Source organism: Stegostoma tigrinum, chromosome 19 (genome assembly GCF_030684315.1).
Source record: "Stegostoma tigrinum isolate sSteTig4 chromosome 19, sSteTig4.hap1, whole genome shotgun sequence".
Lineage (NCBI taxonomy): Eukaryota > Metazoa > Chordata > Chondrichthyes > Orectolobiformes > Stegostomatidae > Stegostoma > Stegostoma tigrinum.
Window position 1 is genome coordinate 32,617,960 of NC_081372.1, and position 19,863 is coordinate 32,637,822.

Genomic DNA, 19,863 nt, shown 5'->3' on the forward strand with positions numbered 1-19,863 from the left:
ATCATATTATGATTAATTTTAATTTCATATGTAGATTTCAAGTTTCATTTCAAAACAAAAGTCAATAATATTACCAAAACAACCTTTGAACTGCATACAGATGGATTTTGGCTACTCAAATAGGGTGACTTGATGTGAGTTTGCTTGCTGAGCTGGAAGGTTAGTTTTCAGACGTTTCGTCACCATTCTGGGTAACATCAGTGAGCCTCCGACGAAGCGCTGGTGTTATGTCCCGCTTTCTATTTATCTGTTTAGGTTTCCCTGCGTTGGTGATGTCATTTCCTGTTCTTTTTCTCAGGGGATGGTAGATTGGCTCCATATCAACGTGTTTGTTGATGGAGATCCGGTTGGAATGCCATGCTTCTAGGAATTCTTGTGCGTGTCTGTTTGGCTTGTCCTAGGATGGATGTGTTGTCCCAATCAAAGTGGTGTCCTTCCTCATCTGTACGTAAGGATACGAGTGATAGTGGGTCATGTCGTTTTGTGGCTAGTTGATGTTCATGTATCCTGGTGGCCAGCTTTCTGCCTGTTTGTCCAATGTAGTGTTTGCACAGTTCCACTATCACTCCTATCCTTACATACAGATGAGGAAGGACACCACTTTGATTGGGACAACACATCCATCCTAGGACAAGCCAAACAGAGACACGCACGAGAATTCCTAGAAGCATGGCATCCCAACCGGAACTCCATCAACAAACACATTGGCTCCAAATCAATCTACCACCCCCTGAGAAAAAGAACAGGAAATGACACCACCAATGCAGGAAATGACATCACCAACCCAAGGAAACCTAAACAGATAAATAGAAAGCGGGACATAACACCAGCGCTTCGTCAGAGGCTCACTGATTATGTTACCTAGAATGGTGATGAAACGTCTGAAAACTAACCTTCCAGCTCAGCGAGCAAACACATCCAGAACCTCAACCTGAGCTACAAATCTTCTCAAAACTCGCTAGGGTGACTTGAAGCAAGAGTAGTCAACTAGCACAAAATAATTACTTGCAATTAAATTTTAAAATCCCCTTTAAAATGCTCTTCTTCCTTTCCAAAAGCTATTTAAAAGATAAAAACCCCACTTGTCATCTCATTCAGTAAATTTTGATATATCGCACAAAGAAACCCAAATTTAACTAACAATAAAAGAACAGTTTAATTGAATGACACTGGAAACAGACCCTTCAGCATAATGCTCTATTGTTAATTCTAACAAATCTAAGCAACGAACATCAATCTGTCATTCAACCAGAGCACGATAACAGATTCCTGCCTTGAAATGAGAACTACTTATTCACCAATCAGCAATCACAAATGTAACTTGGGAAACGTTAGGTGATTTCTTTCTCCAGATAACACACTACAAAATCAAGGGACTAAATAAAACAACGTGCAAAGCTGTATAGCTTAGTGTGAATGTTCCATTCAGCCACGACAGAACCCAAGTACTCCTTCTGTAATTTGATTTCTTTTGCTGACTTTATTCTCCTCTCCTTTCAGAAAAGGAAAGTCCAAGTGTCAGAAATCAGGAGACACATTCATCAAGCTTTCAATTTTTCTAATGTCAAGCATGTTGTCTTCCTTACAAATCCAACAACTGGAAACAAAAGCTTAGGCTTCCCTCCCAACTCAATGTTGTACAACAGGACCAATTTTTGGGTACATGAAAAGCAGAAAAGCAAATGGTTGGCCCAAAAAAGAGAGAAAAAAACTAGAATGCAGTAGAATGTTTTGTAAACTGATTGGGAGCTACTGAGACTGAGACACTGCTAAGGAGAATATGTGAGAGAATCAAACCCATCAGATCACCAACATTTCGCCCACCAAATTATAAAACAAAGTGCAGATGCTGGAGATCTGAAACAAAAACAGAAATTGCTGGTGAAACACAGCAGGTCTGGGAGTATCTGTGGGAAGAAAGCGCAGTTATCTTTGAGTCCACTAACCCTGAAGAAGAGTACCAAATCTGGAATATTAACTCTGCCCTCTTCCCATAGATGCTGCCAGAGCTGCTGAGCTTTGTAACCATTTTGTGTTTTTCTTCCCCCCTCAAAGAGAGATTGTACACAGGTAGACAATTAACCACTGACGGGGAATGAACAGGATGGTCCGCTACCTCCCCCAAGAGAATCATAATGGACTACTCCATATTTCTTGATTTACCCTTCACAGGTAGCCAATGCACAGGAAGTGATATGAATGGCATAAATACCTACCACCAGCACTTAGGCTCATTGCCAGGAGTCAGAAATTAATTAGATGTAGAACTGGATGAACAGAGCAGGCAGGCTAATGTTTCGGGCCTAGAGCCTTCTTCAGAAGTCTTCTGAAGGGTCCCAACCCGAAATGTCAAACTTTCCTGCTTCTCTGATGCTGCTTCGCCTGCTCCGTCCATCCAGCTCTGCACCATGTTATCTCAGATTCTCCAGCATTTGTAGTTCCTACTATCTCAAATTAATTAATTTGGATTATACAAACAGCTGTAAATCTTACATTCCCACAATTCTGAAAGTGGAGTGAAACTAAGAACTTCTGGTCCATTAAATTCTAATTGACTTCACTATAAAAGGCTTATCGGGGGTGCAGGAGTGGCAGTGGCAGGAGATTTTATTCCCAAGTGGATGGAAGAGCATTTAATTTCAATTTTGTACTGAAAGGTTGTCTGTTCAGCCACTTACTTCCTCATCAGTGTCCACATTGGGATTACTTAAACATTTGCTGTCTCACCAACACAAAAGGTCAATGTACTTCAAATCTAGATTTCACTCAACCTCACCTTTAACGTTTAGTAAAAAACGTACAGATTCATCAAGATACAATGGTATGCACTAAATATTCAAAATTTTGCAAGTGCATCTTCCAGGCTGCCAAGTTGGATTAAATTGTTAGAAATTTTAAAATGAGAAATCACAACTTAGAACATGGGTACCTGGACAAAAATAAACAAGAAACTGAGCTAAAATGTTAATTTCAGCACTTTGAAAAGGCACAAAAGCCTTCACATTGCTCTCACCCAGAACGGTTGATGAAATTGCAGCATTTTCAACTTTAAAAATGCAGTATACACAATTTAGTTTCAAATAAGCTTTTTAAAGGTTGGGAATGGATATCTATTAAAGCTAAGAGGACAGGTTTTCTACTCACCTTTGCATGAGCTGGACCAAGTTCATTTAACAGTTTGTATTCTGGCTGAATCTTGTTGAAACGGGCTAACTCATTCACAAGACACATAGGGGTTTTCTCTTTGGGGTTTGCCATGTTTGAAGGAACTGAAAAATAAATTAAGTCACAATCTTATTTTAATATTGCTACTAAACGTTACGACACTCAACATCTTCCAAGCAGTAGTCATTTTTGACAGTACAGATTAATTTTACAAATGTTAAAAATTGTAAAATGCTTCAATATTCAAGACGTTCTTAAACGCCCAAGAAAGACATTGTGACCTTGCGAACAAGTGATAATGTTTTCAATACTTACTTCTTTCACCAGCTGATACATAACCACAGCCAGTATGGCTCAGGTTTAACTGATCTGGGATGGGGTTGGCTCCCACAAAAGCTCAGCACAACTGTAATTCAGCCTTTCCATTGCATATCTCCAAAACACTATTCCTATATTCATCTGGGTAATAGATTTTCACGAGTAGATCAAGTTTCTTATGAATATTATAAAATAGATATTCTTATTTTTGTTCTTTTAGATGAGCACAACCTAAATTTAATAATTAAATCTGATTAGAGAAAGTTGCATTCTGGAGAACATGTGGCTGTGCAAACAGCAGAATACAGTCAGAATGTGCCATAAAAGTCAAACTATTTTTATGGTATCTCGGAAGCAGGTTGACCAACTGCACAGAAAGCAACTCCAGCCACCTCGCCTTTATAGCAGACATTTCAGACCTATGTATCTGTAAATTAACTCGTGTAGTAGTCTGTGGCAAGGTTGTTTTAAAAGCTAAATCATTAGTTTCTTCGCTCCCTTAGCATATTAATTTTGAACTAGATCATTAAGACGTGTCACTATAAATCAACAATACCTTTAATAGTATACACTGATTCAACCAAAAATAAGAGGTTGGACACCTCTGTACAGCAAATTCATACAACGGAGGCTACATTTACATTGTTTACAAAAAAAATCTGCAATTCGACAATATTTATCTCAAACTCTTGGAAAGAAAGTAAACTATGCTGTCCATTAACAGCACTAGGAATTGTCTCCACATTAAATCACATCTCTGCAGTTGGAAGATTTAAAAATTCAAATACCGAAAAACAATTTTCACATTGATGAATATATATAGAATTGCTCAAACTGTAGTGCAAACACATTGACTCATCTAGTTTATGTTATCAATCACAATAAATAAAGTTGATTATGTTATTCACAATAGAGCCAATGAAAGGCCTTGACCATCCAAAGACTTTACAAAACAAAGGAAACAATACTGCTCTGCATAAACTGCTGTTTTAACTATATAAAGAGATTTTTAAAAATCCAATTGCCATCGCATTAACAAAACTGTCATATTCAAGTCAACCGATCTTCAAACACAAGTACACCAGAAGTTGTTTTTTATTCAAAGTTAAATTATCAAAACTGAATAAACAGGGAAGGCACAGATGGGCGCAAGGTGATATAGCATGTTAGAGGTGAAAATAGTAGCTTTGCTGGCAAGACGGATTAAGAAATGAGACTGAACCATGTGTTCAGCAGTTAACAAAAGTGCAACACTGAAGCAGAAACAGTTGGAAAGATTCATGGAACCAACATGGATGGGGCTTGAATATTTGCCAAATCTGTAAGCGATGAATTCAATTTTGTTTCATCAGAAAAGGCATCTGAAGACATCAGCAACAGCAAAGGGTGCTCTGGATGACAAAGCAGAAAAACTAGTCATGGCTGTGCATTTGATCTCAGGTGACGTCACCAAAAGACAGCAGTTATTCGGTATTACATGGGAGACAGAATAAACAATTAAGGTGAGCATGTAGACAAAATAAAAAAGGACAAACTACTTGAGGTAATATAATGATGGTGAACTTAGAACAATACAGCGCAGAACAGGCCCTTTGGCCCTCGATGTTGCGCTGACCCGTGACTAATCTAAGCCCATACCCCTACACTATCCAAATGACAACCCAGATTGGAATGAGAGTCTGACACCCAGAAAAAATATTGTACAAGAGATGCCCAAGGAGGAAACAGTCTTTGAAAATGTTGAAGGCAGTATACATGTTCATTGATTAAAACTTAAGCAAATTCATATAATCCTAACATGTATATCACTTAATGGATACCTTGTCATCACTTCACAAGTAAATAAACCACAATATTTTTAATGCTTAAATGGACAAAAACATAGGTTACAAACAATACCATAGAGGATATCCAAGCTGCTTTTTGCACTTAATGTAGCATGACGTCAGCCAAGTGTTCCACTGGTTAGTACATTTGGCTTTCCAAAGAAACTTTACATGGAAGGTCAAAAGTGCATTTCCTGCAGCATTTGAAGAAAACAGAAAAAGGGCAGCGTATTTGCACTACTGAGAGGCAAATATCAGCAACCCAAACAACCTCTACCTTCTGAGGAAGGGCCTGTCCCTATAAAACAATAGCAAAGTTAGCGATATGGTGAACTAGGCCCGACAACAATGACCTACCCTTGTACATTATAGTGCATAACGTACTGGTTCAATGCCACTGTTTCAAAAAAAAAAATTGTTCGGCTAGCCATTTTGTATAAAATAAGATAGATAAGGTATTCTACAAGCAGTTAGGTACCTAATATTGACAAGTTACCAGGCCCAAATAATATGCATTCAAGGAAGAAGAATTGGCTACAATCCTCCTTAGATTATAGAGGTGGTGTCAAAAGACTGGAGAATTCCAAATGTCAGGCCATTTGGACAAAACAAACAGGTTGCGAGGATAAACCCAGCACTGTAGGCCAATTAGTTTGGCTCATGGTGGTATTTCAAACACTAATTTTATTAAATTTATTATTACTTAGACAAACATGCATTCAGGAAATCTGGCACAGATGTGTTGAGAACAAACTGTGTTTAATTAAATCAACCAAATTTCTGGTCAGGTAACAGGGTGGAGATGAGAGTATTGGCACTGCACGCGGATTTCAAAAAGGTATCGGACAGTGTCGGACAACAGGTTTTTTTAAACAAACGTAAAACCAATGAAATAAAAGATAGCGGCAACATGAACATGAAATTGGATGGGTCACTGATAACAGACTGCTGGTGAATAACTAGTCTTTAGATTGCAGGAAGTTATACAGTGGGCGTTCTAAAAAGTCAATGTTTCATTTATTTGATCACCCAAGCTTGGCAGGAGAGAGGAAAGTCCAAAATGTTTGAATGCCACAAGTTAGTATTCTGAACTGAGCAGAGGATAGTGACAGACTTCAAGAAAACTTGCGGTGGTGGAATGGACCAATATCCAATGCAGAAATAATGCAGGAGTACATATACATTATAAGAATAATGATGAAACCAATGCAAGATAAAAAAGGTAAACTTTAAATAGGGTACGGGGTAGAAGGAATTAGGTTATATGTGCATAAATCATAAGGGGACAGGTCAGGTGAAAACAGCTGCTAATAAAATGAGATCTCAAGAGTGTGGGGCCCACAGCAGGAAAGGAAGGAATTATCTTAGGCCTGCATAAAATATTGCTTCAGCTCAAGCTGCACCTAGTACTGGTCATCTCACTTTAGGAAGAAAGGATGTAAAGTTATTAGAAAGACTACAGAAACAATTCAAAAATGGTCCCAGAGTTCTCGGTCAGGTGGACAGATTGGGGAAGCTAGGCATGTTTGCCCTGAAGAACAGAATTAAGAAATTCTACAGAAGTGTACAAAATTGAGGAGTCTTGATCAAGAGGGAGAAATTGTTCCCATTGATGCAAAGATGGAGAACCAGAAAACAACAATTTAGTGTGAGTGGCAACAGAAACAAAGACAATTTTATACAGCAAGTGGTCATGATCAATGCATCGCCTGAGAGTTTAGTGGAGATACATTTGAGCGAAGCCTCCAAAAGAGAGCTTTATAGAAACAGCTGATGAACAAGACCAGAACAGTTGCTCTTGGAGAGCCAGCAAGGAGATGAAGGTCATAATGGCCACCTCCAGGTAGATATTTAACAAAACTGCTCACAAAAGCAAACAAAAAATTCTGTTATTTATCAACACTTGCCACCAAGCAAATCCAAAACAAAATAAACAGCTAAATACAATTTTCATCAATAACCTGCACATCCAAAGGCATTTCCTCCATGACTCTAACATATGTACATACCTGCAGCTGCGGTAGTGGAAGTGGCAGACATGGAAGGTAAAGCGGAGCTTTGAACGGGCCTACTAGCATTTTCTGATGGCAGAGAACCAATACCAGAAGGAATGCTCTGGCCAACATTGCTACCCATAAGAGGTTGCGATAAACTGGAGGATGAGTTATGAACTTGAATTTGAGACATTTCACACTTCCAACTCATTAACTTAGATTAGATTTATAGAAAGATATCAGAGGTGCTGGCTAAGATCAGAAATATGCAGTAGCAGGATCTGAAAAAAAATACAAACACATCATTGATTAGTAATGTACACACTGTATTAACAAATAAGAAAAGTTGATTCCATTACTACACTATACCACCTATAATTTCATTCCAGAAAACACCGTTTATAATTCCACATTTATTCTACAAAAACTAAAAGTGCAATGTTAAATCAGCTTACAAGATCCAGATTGTAGTAATATGATTTCAGCTTGATTAATTCAAAAATTAACTTAAAGCTTTGCAAAATTCACTGTAAGTAGCTCAATTCCAATTTGGTTCGATTTATCCCTGGTCTCATACTGCAAGCAGAATAAATATCAGGTCAACCAAAACAAAGAGACGTTGGGGTGCTGGTTCGGAGTTCCTTGAAAGTGGATTTGCAGGTAGACAGATGATGATGGTGGCACTTGGTATGCTTGCCTTTATTGAGTTTAGTAGTTGGAATATCATTTTACAGCTGTACAGGACATTGGTTAGGCTACTTCTGGAATACCATGTTCAGTTTTGGACTCCTCATTACAGGGAAGATGCTGTCAAACTTGAAAGGATTCAGCAAAGATTCAGAAGAATGTTACCAGGATTGCAGGGCTTGAGCTATAGGGGTGAGGCTGAATAGACTGAGGTTATTTTCCCTGGACCACAGGTTAAATGTGACCTTTGAGGTTTATAAAAATCATGAGGCATGAATAGGGTGAAGAACCAGAGTATTTCCCCTTGGGGTGGGAGAGTCCAAAACTAGAGAACCCAAACGGTAACTTTTTCAAGCATACAGTGATGTGTGTATGGAATGAGTTGCCAGTAGTGGTGGAGGCTGGTTTTAAAAAAAAACAATATTTAAAAAAGCATCTTTTAAGAAGGAGGAAGTGTTGGGTATCCTAAAAAGCATTAAGGTGGTCAAGACCCCAGGTCCAGATGGGATCTATCCCAGGTTATGGAGGGAAGCGAGAGAGGAAGTAGCCAGGGCTTTAAGAGATATCTTTGCAGCATCCTTAAGCACGGGTGAGGTCCCAGACGACTGGAGAATTGCTAATGTTGTCCCGTTGTTTAAGGGCAGCAGGGACAATCCAGGTAATTAGCAACAGGCGAGCCTGACGTCAATGGTAAGGAAGCTGCTGGAGAAGATACTGAGGGACAGGATCTATTCCCACTTGGAAGAAAATGGGCTTATCAGTGGTAGACAACATGGTTTTGTGCGAGGGAGGTCATGTCTTACCAACTTAATAGAATTCTTTGAGGACGTAACAAGTTGATTGAAAAGGGAAAGGTTGTAGATGTCATATACATGGACTTCAGTTAGGCTTTGATAAAGTTGCCCATGACAGGCTGATGGAGAAAGTGAAATCACATGGGGTCCAGGGTGTGCTAGATAGACAGATAAAAAAACCGGCTAGGCAACAGGAGACAGACAGTAGTAGTGGAAGGGGGTTTCTCAAATTGGAGACCTGTGACCAGTGGTGTTCCACAGGGATCTGTGCTGGGGCCACTGTTGTTTGTGATATACATAAGTGATTTGGAGGAAGGTACAGGTGGTCTGATTAGCAAGTTTGCAGATGACAGGAAGATTGGTGGAGTAGCAGATAGTGAAGGGGACTGGGACTGTCAGAGATTACAGCAAAACATAGATAGATTGGAGAGTTGGGCAGATAAATGGCAGATGGAGTTCAATCCGGGCAAATGTGAGGTGATGCATTTTGGAAGATCTCATTCACAAGCAAACTATACAGTAAATGGGAAAGTCCTGGGGAAAATTGATGTACAGAGAGATCTGGGTGTTCAGGTCCATTGTTCTCCGAAGGTGGCAACGCAGGTCAATACAGTGGTCAAGAAGCTATACGGCATGCCTTCCTTCATTGGACAGGGTATTTACAAGAGGTGGCAGGTCATGTTACAGCAGTATAAGACTTTGGTTCGGACACATTTAGAGTACTGCATACAGTTCTGGTCGCCACATTACCAAAATGATGTGGATGCTTTGAAATGGGTGCAGAGGAGGTTCACCAGGATGTTGCCTGGTATGGAGGGCAGTAGCTATGAAGAAAGGTTGAGTAGAATAGGATTATTTTCATTAGAAAGACGGAGATTGAGGGGGGAAGCTGATTGAGGTCTACAAAATCATGAGGGGTATAGACAAGGTGGACAGCAAGAAGCTTCCCCTCCACCCCCACCCCCCAAGAGTAGGGGACTCAATTACTAGGGGTCATGAGTTTAAAGTGAGAGGAGGAAAGTTTAGAGGAGATACGCGTGGTAAGTTCTTTACACAGAGGGTGGTGAGTGCCTGGAACGCGTTGCCAGCGGAGGTGGTAGACGCAGACATGATAGTGTCTTTTAAGATGTATTTGGACAGGTACATGGATGGGCCGGAAGCAAAGGGATACAAACCCTTAGAAAATAGATGACAGGTTAGACAGAGGATCTCGATCGGCACAGGCTTGGAGGGCTGAATGGCTTGTTCCTGTGCTGTAATTTTCTTTGTTCTTTGTTCATCTGGATGGGTATATGAATAGGAAGGGTTTAGAGGGATAGAGGCCAAATACTGGAAAATGCAACTAGATTAGTTAAGGATACCTGGCTAACATGAACAACTAAATAAAACTCAAAGGAACTGCGGATGTCGTTCGTCAGGAACAAAAACAAAGTTGCTGGAAAAGTTCAGCAGGTCTGGCAGCATCTGTTTTTTCCTTCACAGACGCTGCCAGACCTGCAGAGCTCTTCCAGCAACTTTCAACAAGTTGGACCAAAAGGCCTCGTTACATGCTGTACACCTCTATGACACAAAATTCCAATGAAAAATCAAAACAAATATATTCATTATGCAAACAGGCCACAGAAAGGGCCTGTTCTGTGCTGTACTGTTCTATGTTCTATGTTCTATAAAGGTGTTATATGCAATTTAATTTGCTGAGTCAGGGCATTTCCATTGGGATGGTACCAGATATTAATGATCTTAATGTGTTTGAGTCATTATCTGGTAACACCTGCTAGAAGTGCTGAGTACAAGCATACCACACCAAGGAACTTTAGGAGAGGAAAAGAGCAGAAATTGTGAACAAAAAAACAAAAAAAGAGGTGGGAACACAGATTAGCACACCATACTGTTCCTACTGGATTTAATTCAGTAAGGAGATCAGGTTTAGGCTCAAATGAACTTGGAACATTCTCTTCCAAAATTTCATTCCAATTCACAGCAACCTGTTCAACCACAACGAACCTCTGTCTGTCTTCACCAGCATACATGCTATCAAGGCAATGACAGCTAAAAAACTGAATCAAAGCTTAGACGCTCTCATACTAGGGAGCGAAACAAAGATCAACGAACAGGTCAACCTAACAATATGTCATCATTTGTTAATCATGGCAATCAATACGCTTTCAATTTGCCTTTCCTGTGTTTTCAGAAAAAGGGTAGCCTATCTCGTCTTCTCTCCAAATGGACTGATCAAAGCATTATATACTGCACCATAGAAATGTGTAGTCTGTCCTTGCAAACCTTTGGTACAATAACCCAAATTAACCGCTACTCAAATGCATTTCGCTTCAATTATCAAATTTGCTTTTCAACATTGCTTATGTATCGACTTCCACTATCTTTTCTGACAGTACATTCCCAACCACAAGCGAGAAATGGTTTGCAAGATATTTCGTGTCATCTCAGATCATTTGGCCAATTACCTTAAATCCATGTGTGATGCCGCACAACTGAACAACTGATCATTTTGGCTTGCAAATTTTTTTTTTTTTTTAAACTGTCTGTGGGAAAATCATCTGTGATTTTGATCAGTCCCATCAACTCAACCTCCTCTGCACCAACAGAAAGTCCAGATGGTCCAGACTTTCTACACACTGAAGTCCTTGACCCATAGATACCAGCATAAATCCATAGGGCAAGTCACCATATTCCTGTAGATTTGATACTAGTTACTATCAAGGACTGGGTTTTCATGAAGATAAAAGGATGGCACTTCTGAAGAAACTCCAAAAACAACACCAGCAGTGAAGACCTATGACCTGGAGTGCAAACTAAACATGCCCGGTTCAGTAAGATTAATTATGTTAAATATTACTTGGATACATCATAAAAACAAAGACAAAATTTTGGAATCACACTGCAACAAAAACGGAATTTGATTTGTTTAGTCTTGATGAAACAGTGGCCCTGCTGACCTCTATTGTAGTTTAGTACAGGCTAATCCAGGTTTGTGGCACTGCAAAATTGATTTTCAACAGATATCTGTATTGCAATTGTGACTTTCACCAACTTTTACAAAGAATGGCAGCAAATATTTCTGGTCAGTGAATTGGTTTTGATCCAGTTCTGTTCATGATCAAATTTTTGTAGCATTCCATACCTACTGTCTCTTTTCAAATCACACATTTAAGATATTAAGTCATATCAGTTGTAAAAAGATGGATCAGAATGATGCTGCCTTTATTCTGACATGGCAACATAATCTCACGAACATAAGATCCCAACGCTTCACTCTACTGCCTCCACTAGCGTTCTACATCAGTCTATTGTGAAAGATTATCTCTTGATAAGCAAGGACTTGAATTATCATTCCATCAGGACATCCTGAAGTATTTTTAAAACCCATGATTACTTTTGACTGATAGCAGAAAACTTATTTACAAAAATTTTGCTTGGGATTCATGATGGCACGCAAAGACATCAACAGAGGCTGAATGCATGGTCAAACATTTGACAGATGGATTATTGTCCACTTGGTAGGAAAAACAAACAGAATATTTCTCAAACATCAAGAAGCTGGGAAGTAGAGAATGTCAAGAGGACACTGATATCCTTTTTCATGAGTCACTGAAAGTTGACAACATAGGTATAGTGAGCAATTAAGTGGGAAATGGTGTGCTGGCCTTAATTAGATTCTCAACAGTGTGGAAACAGGGCCTTCGGCCAAACAAGTCCACACCGCCCCTTGAAGCATCCCACCCAGACCCATCCTCCTATAACCCACACACCTGTAAATACTAAGGGCAATTTAGCATGGCCAATCCACCTGGCCTGCACATCTTTGGACTGTGGGAGAAAACTGGAGCACCGGGAGAAAACCCACACAAACACTGGGAGAATGTGCAAACTCCACATAGAGATGCCGAGGCTGGAATTGAACCTGGGACCCTGGCGCTGTGAGGTTGCAGTGCTAACCACTGAGCCACCGTGCCACCCCAAACTTAATTACAATTGCATTGAGTATAGGACAAAAACGTCTTGCTGCAAATACATAACGTTTTAAATGAAATCACACTTGGAGTATTTGTGCATTTTTGAGTATATCTTTGGTAAGAGTGCAAAGAGTGTGTATAACAATGGTTCACCAAATTTCTGCAATGGGGGGTTGCACTATAATGAAAGATTAAACAGACTAGGCTTTTATTTTATAAAATTGAGAAGAATGAAGTATAGTCGCATTCAAACATATAAAATATACATGGCTTGATAGGGTAGATTCAAGAGGATGTCTGTCCTTGCAAGGGGAGGTCAAAAACCAGTGGACAAGAGGGGCGGCACGGTGGCTCAGTGGTTAGCACTGCAGTCTCAGTACCAGGGACCCGGGTTCGATTCCAGCCTCCGGTAACTCTCCGTGCGGAGTTTGCACATTCGCCCCGTGTCGGCGTGGGTTTCCTCCAGGTGCTCCAGTTTCCTCACAGTGTCCAAAGATGTGCAGGCTAGGTGGATCGGCCATGCTAAATTGCCCATAGTGTTCAGGGGTGTGTGGGTTATGGGGGGGGATGGGATGCTCCAAGGGGCAGCATGGACTTGTTGGGCCGAACGGCCTGTTTCCACACTGTCGGGAATCTAATATAATTTAAATTAAATTAAATTAAATTAAATTAAATTAAATTAAATTAAATTAAATTAAAAATTAAGAGTTGTAGAATAATGTGAGGCCATTCAGAATTGAGAAAGAATTTCTTCAGTGGGTGCTGAATGTTCAGAATACTCTGCCCCAGTGTTGTGGAAGCTTAGACAGAAATTGGCACATTTCTGCATATTAATGATATCAAAGGAAACTGGGACAATGCAAGAAAATGGTGTGGAGTAGATTCAGCAATGGTTGATCATCTCACTGTATGGGCTTCGAGGATTGAATGGCCTCCTCCCGTTCCTATTTCTCATGTTCATATCAAGTGACTGAATAGCTAAATTTACTTCTGATAGAGATAGTAGGGACTGGCGACGCTGGAGAATCTGAGATAACACGTTGTGAAGCTGGATGAATACAGCAGGCCAAGCGGCTTCAGAAGAGCAGGAAAACTTGACATTTCGGGTTGGGACCCTTCTGATCTGAAACGTCAAGCTTTCCTGCTCCTTTGATGCCGCTTGGCCTGCTGTGGTCATCCAGCTTCACACTTATCTCTACTTCTAATAGCTTTGGTTGAATGGAATATTGATGGGGCATTAGGAGAGCTCTGTTCCATTTTTAATTTTGTCACAGGAGATTTTATTCTCTGAAATGACATACTGGTCCTTAACTAACATCACAATTGAAAACGGTTGTGCTTTGTATCAAAAATTAGAAACTTTCACTTCAAATGCAAATAATCAATTGCAAAAGGAACAACCCTTGCCAACAGGTATGGCAAGTTTATTAGAAATTACAAGAGGAAATGGGGTGAAGTAAATAAGCAAAAAAGTCACAGTAAGTCATCAACAAAAAGCACAGGTGATCAAGAGTACAGTGGGCAATTCCGTTTGTTCAGTGATTGTGCCGGCAGAAATACACTACTGGACTTAAAACAAGATAAAAAGGTTCAACCACCTGTGATGTATTTAAAGCAAACAGGAATAGGATTAGGCTATTCAACCCAGGTTTCTTCTATCATTCAGCATCATAGCTGGTCTTTTACCGCAATGTTCACATACCTTGATTTGGTAACTTTAATATGCTTAGCAAGAACCTAAAAATATCTAAATCTTAACCTTCCAAAAATCCCACCCATGCCACAGTCACTCCAAATTTTAGCTATCTGAGAACTTCAGCTCATTCAAAATCCTTACTGACCACATCCAACCCCCGACTTTGTTTGCATATAATCCTACCATTACTGATCTATAGACACTTTAGTTAATGCAACACATTCAAAAATCTTATCCTACTGTTGAAAAACCTCATTTTGCCCACTCCTCTAACACTTACCAATCCTGCAACACATCACAGAGGTTTCCAATTTTAGTTTTTTTTTGGGTCCCTTTGATCATCATTAGCAATTCTGCCTTTGACTATTTAACCATTCCCTTACTGCTGCTTCCCAAAACATTCCTGCCTCTTCATATCCTTTAAGCCTCTTAAAATAGTCACCTTAGCCACACTCAGTGAGCCCATCCCACTTTGTAGGCTGACACATAGCCTAGCCAAACAGCTTTAGAAATTCAGAATACATCATAACTTCTACAATAATGTTCAACCTCCCATTTGTCCCAGTCCTGTCAATCTCCAACTTCCCACAAACTTCTGATGTGTAATTGCTACAAATGGTAACTTGGGACATCAGGTTTCCTAATTCTGTTAGTGAAGATTACATCTGCAAAATACCAAGAAAATTCAACACAAGCATTAACTGCAACAATTTTATAGTGTAATGCCTGCACAATTACCATGAAACCAATATACTAATCAACACAAGCAGGAAATCAACAATCTGGAGAGCACTGAAGCAGAAAATCTCAAAGTTTAAATCCATATAACTGCTAATTTGTGTACATTCCAACCAGCCAATACAGAATTATAATTCATGGACAAAAAAGAATTACTAAAAAGATGTTTCTTAAAACAAAACAAAGCTCACAACTTGAGACAGACCATGAAATAATAAAACCAAAAGCAGTCGCTTGGAATTTGGAGACCATATCTGAGGATCAGGAATGCACATGAAGAGGGGAACACAGTTTAGGCATCTAACACTAGTATGCAAAGTTTTTTTAAAAAGGGAACGGTGCTCCAAACTTGCTCATTAGGATGTTGGGAAAGACACAAACAGTTGATTTATCGGGGTAAAGAGCTTTGCTAATGACGGTATGTGATACGTTTACACTCCAAAAGTCTGTAATTTGCAGATTTTAGGATATTCTCAGTTGTAGAGCACGATTTAGCCAATGACAACACTTCAATTATTTTCATTCGGGCAGATAACATTTCTTTAGCATACTCTGGGGAAGGTGGTGTTGTTAACACTTGCTCAGGATTTACCAACTTTCGGAAAATGGATGCATGATGGAAGCTGTCAGAATTTTGGAAAACTATGGGCCCTGAGTTTGGACTGACCAGATGATATGGGACAGATCAGCACTCAAAAACCAACCGGGTTGAGCTGGTGGTCTACTCCAGGGGGAGCAGGGTTCTCACAAGGGTCTCAGACGGCCCACGAGATGGCAGTGGGGCCTGGTCATCCTCACCGCAGCAGACTGCCCTCCTCCAGAGTTTCTCGCCCGGATCCGCCGGGTCCCAACTCCTGGGACAAACCGAGCGCTGGGGGCCGCTGCCCCGTAGCCTCCTCTCCGGCCTCTACTTTTCACTCGAAACTTACCTCCTTTCTTCAAAAAAGCGAGCTTGAAGCCGAATTTCTGAAGAAACGAGTCAATCCATTCGCTTGCGAAGCAGGAAAGAAGAGCCGCTTCCCGCTGCCGACACACGGCAAACACTAAAGAGAATCGGACGAACCGGCGGCGGAACCGACCTTAACCGCTTCACCTTCCCAGAACGCCGCGCGCCACCGGAACTGACGTCCCGCGTCCACCAGAGGCCCCGCCCCCTTACTGCCCTTTAAACCGGTGGCTAGAGGGCGTGTGCGGGAGACTCGACCACGCACTGTCGCCTTGGTAACGTACAGCGTTTCAGTCACTGCAGTTGACACTAGGGTTTATCTGATGCAACACCGATGTTCAGAAATGACCTTGCCATGGGGATGGGCTCGAAACGCTAACTCGGTTCCTCCCTCCACAGACGCTACTCGGTACCTGCTGAGTTTCTCTAACGCTTTCTGCATTTTGTTTCGGATCTCCAACGTCCGCAGTATTTTGCGTTTTTTTTAAAAACTTCGGTACGGAGAAAATATCTCGCGCGTAACTAAAGTGCCACTGATGAGGTGGTTTGCCTCACCTCCGACAAGTGCAAAACTTTACTTACAACAGGGGCATCTGGTCTTTCATATGAGAGCTGGCTGGTGTAACGTCTATTTTTTTTTAAAAAAAGTCCCGAAACAACTGTGGCTGCTGTAAATCAGGAGCCAAAAACAAAGCAGAAATAGTAGGAACTGCCGATGTTGGAGACCCGAAAATCCTCTGATGCTGCTTGGCCTGCTACGTTCACCCAGCTCTACACCTTGTTATCGCCAAAAAAAAACAGGAGTTGCTGGAAAAGCTTAGCAGGTTTGGCAGTACCTGTAAAGAAGAATCAGTTAACGCCTCGGGGCCAGTGATCCCTTCCTCAGACCTGGTTTAACGTCTGACCAGGATAATGAAATGTGAGGCTGGATGAACACAGCAGGCCCAGCAGCATCTCAGGAGCACAAAAGCTGACGTTTCGGGCCTAGACCCTTCATCAGAGCTCTCATCAGCTCTCTGCAGAAGAGTCTAGGCCCAAAACGTCAGCTTTTGTGCTCCTGAGATGCTGCTTGGCCTGCTGTGTTCATCCAGCCTCACATTTCATTATCTTGGATTCTCCAGCATCTGCAGTTCCCATTATCACTAACGTCCAACCTGAATGACATTTCCGACACTACATTGCAACGGTAACCTGCTTTGTGTGCTCGAAGTTTGTGGTGGTGTTTCAATCTATTTTCCAACTGGCTCGATGAGAATGGCAATAGCCCTGACTCCTTATTAGTTCTGGTATCCCCATTACCAGTTACTCACACTGTAAAAGTTAAGACTTAAATAACCACTCTTGTGCAACTAATATTATTCGGAAACAAAATTTGACTTTGGCGACAGTGGCCGACCTTGAATGGGATAGGCGTTTGCGGATGAGTAAGAAGAAAATTGTTTGTTCTCGCAAAACTTGTAATAGAAGTAGTGAAACGATAACATCATTCCAAAACACAATTGTACGGCCTGTAATTCTACTTAAAAAGAACATTACATTTTCATGTCCTGAAATGTTTTGGAAAAATAATGGTACGTATGTTGTCTAAGGTAATTGTTTAACTAATTTTGGATCAAAATCGCACGTTTTTCATTTTGTTGCATTTCCCACGACCCTCGTTTTCACTTACATGGCTGCACATCCATCAGTTGATGTACTTTCTGGATTTATACAAATAAAGGGCAGGTGTTGCTTTATGCCACAATATCTTTTGAATGAAAAACATCAGATCAGCAATGTTTAGTAGGATTTTTTTTCTAGATTTTTAGTATCCTTTCCCTGTCCAGAAGACCACCGTTTTGAGGATTGAGAAAAAGTTTCTAGGGCTGCATTGATAGTCATTTCTATCTTCCAAAAACTGTAATGGCTGTCTTGATGGGGATACCCACCTTAGAGTAAACCACAATATCAAAATTCTGATTAATATTCGCTATGCACAATTTATATTTGTTTTAGAGCAACATTGAGCTTTTCACGTAATTTGATAATACACTGCATTTGGCAAAATTAATGCACCAACTGCCATAAATGCCAGTATAATTCAAAAAATCAATATCAATTACTAAGTTTATATGATGTATGAACCATTATTATGGGTATTTTTTTGTTTTATAGTTCATTGATAATTTCATAGGAGGCTGGACAATAACAATGATCCACTAAAATCCATTAAATGGTGAAAAATCTGCATTAACAGAGATAAATCTCATTGGAGATGAACACCAAGAATATCAGTGATTTGAACACAGTAGATTGTTGATAGCTTCACATTATCTAGATTACATAAAGTCCTGAAATCTGTTACTTGATGCAGAAATCAACACAGATTACAAAAGCTGCAACTGTTATTCAGTTTCCACGTAAGAGTGTGAACAACAACTTGAGCATGTTAAACTTTTTAAGTCTTCCCAAGCCTGTGTCCTCAGTGCAATCCTCTACAGTGGTGAAAATTTAATAAAGTATGCAGGTATTAGGAAAAGCCAAATGGTTTTGATATTACCTGTTTCAGACATATTCATAGTCTCCAACTCAGAGGTGCTGGGATGTACTAATTCCATCACTATTCCTCAATGCTAGGTCATTAAAGTTTGCTTTGGATGGCCAGCAGTATACAAAAACACCTTCTGTATGGTGAATTAGCTACTGAGTTATGAAATCTTGAAACAAGGCAATCTGCAAGTGAGATAAGAAAATTATGGACATTGATAACTAGGTGACAGTCACTGATAGCCATGATCTTTGGAGACTGGCTGGAAGAACTTTGCAAGAGATGAGTTAATTTGTTTGACTGGGTGGGGTAAGGATCATGAACTTAATCAGCATACTTGTCTTCTGCAGCAAACACAACTGGAACCAAAGCACAGCACAAACTATAATCTTACAAAAGGAAAGGTTGCCACTTGTACCTGCCTGGAGGATGATGGCAATGCATTCAGTCATTTCATGATGTATTCTGCTAGTGACCATGCTCCTCATTTGAAATACCTGATGTATACTTGTGGTATGGCTTTAAATCCAGATGTGTTTTTTGAGGAAGGATCACCGGATCCAAAAGGTTAACTGATTTTTTTCTTCACAGATGCTGCCAGACCTGCTGAGCTTTTCCAGCAACTTTCATTTTTGTTCCCGATTTACAACATCCACAGTTCTTTTGGTTTTTAATCAACTATATATTAAATTGGTATGCTGTCAATCTTCCTCTGGAAAGGTCAATTTGGGTACAGCGAGTAGTGCTTCATATCTAGTATTAGTTGTATTTTGACTAACTACAGATAATCTTCCTTTGGAAAGGTTTATTTGGGATTAAAGTGGTTCTAAACTGACACTTAAAATAATGGAAGTTAAAAACAAAACTAAATCATTTTTATATGGCAGACTGTGCAGTCCTATTTTTGAGTGAGAGCCTGGTGAACAATTGATCAGTTAGTGTAGAGGGAAAAGATGAGTGATTGGAATTGGCATTTTACATGCATGAAAATAAGCCTATAATGAAATACTAAATTGATAATATTATGTGTTAAGCAGCAGGAAGCTAAATAGTTCTCTGCTGTAAAATGTCAGTTTCAGTTAACTCCAACAGCGCCCTTGCACAACTAAGCTTTGGCTTCATCTACCTTCACCATCGGTTGTCTTCATTGATTTTAGGTACAAACTGTTATTCAAAGATACTCTACACATGTGATTTA

General features: G+C 40.1%; 1 protein-coding gene across 4 annotated transcripts in view; it reads right to left on the bottom strand.

The window, feature by feature from the left end:
- The window catches only part of stau1 (staufen double-stranded RNA binding protein 1), a 45,348-nt gene extending 29,038 nt beyond the window's left edge, over nucleotides 1–16,310 (bottom strand). For 3 of the 4 annotated variants that reach the window (XM_048549940.2, XM_048549938.2, XM_048549937.2), the window contains exons 1-3: nucleotides 16,122–16,309; nucleotides 7,319–7,584; nucleotides 3,145–3,269 (exon numbers count right to left, since the gene is read on the bottom strand). In XM_048549940.2, coding sequence (XP_048405897.1) covers nucleotides 3,145–3,269; nucleotides 7,319–7,514 — 321 coding nt within the window. In that variant the 5' untranslated portion in view covers nucleotides 7,515–7,584; nucleotides 16,122–16,309. Of the gene's footprint in view, nucleotides 1–3,144; nucleotides 3,270–7,318; nucleotides 7,585–16,121 lie in introns of all 4 variants that reach the window. The other variant, XM_048549939.2, reaches the window with a different exon arrangement.
- Nucleotides 16,311–19,863: the final 3,553 nt, after the last annotated feature.